The sequence below is a fragment of the Nicotiana tabacum genome, chromosome 7, assembly GCF_000715075.1.
Source record: "Nicotiana tabacum cultivar K326 chromosome 7, ASM71507v2, whole genome shotgun sequence".
In the NCBI taxonomy this organism is placed as follows: Eukaryota; Viridiplantae; Streptophyta; class Magnoliopsida; order Solanales; family Solanaceae; genus Nicotiana; species Nicotiana tabacum.
Genome location: NC_134086.1, coordinates 90,186,048 through 90,189,007, shown reverse-complemented (window position 1 = coordinate 90,189,007; position 2,960 = coordinate 90,186,048). Strand labels below are relative to the sequence as shown.

At 34.2% G+C, this 2,960-nt stretch overlaps 1 protein-coding gene across 1 annotated transcript; it reads right to left on the bottom strand.

Annotated features, from left to right (window-relative positions):
• Positions 1-298: 298 nt before the first annotated feature.
• On the bottom strand, positions 299-1,563 carry LOC107778487 (AT-hook motif nuclear-localized protein 23-like). Its single transcript, XM_016598753.2, has one exon. It carries the CDS (start codon positions 1,284-1,286, stop codon positions 459-461), a length of 828 nt encoding a protein of 275 aa, XP_016454239.1. The 5' UTR covers positions 1,287-1,563; the 3' UTR covers positions 299-458.
• Between the last annotated feature and the right edge of the window lie 1,397 nt (positions 1,564-2,960).

Sequence of the window (2,960 nt, the reverse complement as noted above, 5' to 3'; positions counted from 1 at the left end):
TAAATTAATACTCATCTTTTATAGCCATTAGAAAAAAGTCTAAGAATAATAATTAAATTTTATAGCCATGAGAAGATAATAAACAACAAGTTATTTTAATAACTTCCTTTTTTCCTTGGATAACCAAAACATGGATTATCTTATTATTCCATGGCCGAACAAGTTGCTAAAAGAAATGGTCATAGCAGACTTAGTTTGCAAAGATAAAAATGAAAAAGATAGATTAACCCTCAAAAAACAAGAAAGATTTCTAATCTACTGCTTAGAAGTACCAACAAATTAAGCACACAAACAAGAAGAAAAAAGGAAAATTTCACAAAATCAAAAGGATATATTTTCCAAACAGTCAACGGAGCTAGAAATTAAACCAAGCTTAATAATGTACAAATAATATCCATTGATTTTTCGGGAATCTTTTCATCATCAAAATGTAAAAATTCTTGGAAAAAAACCCTGACCTAATATTGTGGCCTGTTTGCTGAGTTTCCATTCCATCCTCCTCCTCCTCCTCCTCCACTTTCCATTGGAAGTTGACCATTTGGTGACATATTCAGTGGCAAATTAAGAAAAGGAAGTCCAATTGTTGGATCAGCAAAATTACCACTTCCACTTCCACCAGATGGTTGTGACACTCCTTGTTGCATCTGAATTGACTCATTCTCTTCATCTAAAGGCAATCTCTCATAAGCAACATTAGTGAAAGAAGAAGCAATAACTATAACTGGACCAGAAGCAATTAACGCGCCCACAACATTTCCACCAACAACTTGACCTTGTCCACCAGCTAAATATATAGTTAAGCTAGTTGCTCCTGGTGGTGCTGGTGGTGGCAAAAAAGATCCTGATAATGATAATATCTCAAACCTACCATGTAACGTCACCACTGAACCGGCAGCCGCTGGTTGCCGTATGGTGACGTTATTAACCGTACCGCTCCCACTTAGTATACAAATTCCTCTTTGCCTTTTTCTTGCATAAGTAGCAACTGATTCAAACACATCATGCCCACTGCTCACTTCCAAAATATGTGCGCGAAGCGCGTTCGCGCTTTCTCTAGTGATGATCACTGGGGGCTTTGGCTTGTTTTTCGAACCAGGTGGACGACCTCTTGGCCTACGTCCGACAACGTCGCCACCCTGTTGATGAGAAGAGATATCGTTGTTGTTGTTGTTCTCATCGGAAAATTGATTATTCCGATTGTTTTCATCATCTTCGGAATCGTGTGGTCTTTGGAGATGATGAGGAAGAAAACGATGAGAAGCTGAACCTAAGTCTAAACCAGCCATAAACAACAACAGATAACAAAAACAAAAGTAGTGAACAGAAAACAAAGCTACAATAAAGTATGATATATGATATGATTAATAATAAGCAAAATTAAAACTCAAAGAATACCCATGAGAAAAATATACTTTTTTTTCAAGTGAATATATATTTTATGAAAAAAACGGAAGAACTTCAACCCTAGGAACGAATAGAAAACTAAAGAGGGAACAGAGAAGAAATGGAGAAGGAAGAGAGAGAAAGTGGCAAATGCAGCTATTGTCACAAAAGAAAAGTATTACATAGTAAGGGTATAAAATATAGCGAATATTTTTATCAAGAGATTGGTTGGGGGGAGGGGGTGGTAAAAATACGATTTAATTATTGTTGCTTTCGATAAGAATAATATTTAGAATAATAAAGAGAAAAAGAAAACAACAAAAGATAAGTTAAGGGAGAGGTTATGTATGATGTACAACTTTTCATGTGAGAGAAAGAAACATGGTGATAATGATCCATAATAATTATCTAGTGTATGATATTCAGAAACCTCTGACCGAGAATTAAAAAAAAATATATCTTGGACAAAGTTAATTTGCATCTTCACCTAAGCGAATGGTCGTGTTTATAAATTAAAATAGAAAAACAAATTGTCATGTTTATAGGTAATCATTCATCCTGTTGAAATTAGAAATTTAATCGTAATGGGACAGAAGTATTGGGGAATTTCCACTTTGATTGGCTAGGGTGGTAATAAAAATTAAATACTCCCTGAAGATGCACTTTTTATTAGTTATTTTCTTTTTACAAACTTCTGATATTCCTTCATCGCCTTTTTCTTGTATTAAGAAAAAAGATATAATGTCTTCGTACTACGTATATGAAAATCATATAAACATGACTGGGTTCGGTTATATATATATATATATATATATATATCCCTTTTCGTCTATCTTAAAAACTATGGAAAAAAAAACAAATTCAATTTCTACGGGTAATATGTAAAGAGCAAATAGAAAAAAGAGCAGCTGAGAACACATTCAAGAAAAAGAATAAGGAAAATTTCATACCAACATGTGTCACTATATATTTTAAAAGCTAGTAATATATTTTACTACTTAGTTTTTAAAATAGCCAGAAAATCTCACTCGGCCTTCTCTTTTACCTGCAAATTCACTATCATTGCACCAGTATTGGTCAAGTTAAAATATGAAAGATTTTTTTAAAAAAAGTTAGAATATGAAAGCCAGAAACCGCTTTTTCCTCCTCTCTTTTTTTTTCCTTGAGGGATAAGAATATGTTGATCTTAAGCACTTTTTGTTTTTCACTTAGAAATTTTAATGTTTGCATCCTTGATTCAAATAGACCATTTCCATAGCATAAGCAATTACTGTACTTAAGTTTATGTATGTGTCACACCTCCTTTTCCTACACCTCCGAAAGGGAGTATATAAGGGAGTTTTTCCAATTTAAGTGACAATCGAAACGGGATTTATTATTAAAAGATTCAGAGTCGTCACTTGAGAGATTTATGGTGTCCCAAGTCACCAGTTCCAATCCCGAATCGAGGAAAAGATTGACTCTGTTTAACAGTCCGCGAACCAGAAATTCGGGTAAGGAATTTTGTTAACCCGGGAGAAGGTGTTAGGCATTCCCAAGTTCCGTGGTTCTAGCACGGTCGCTCAACTGTTATATTC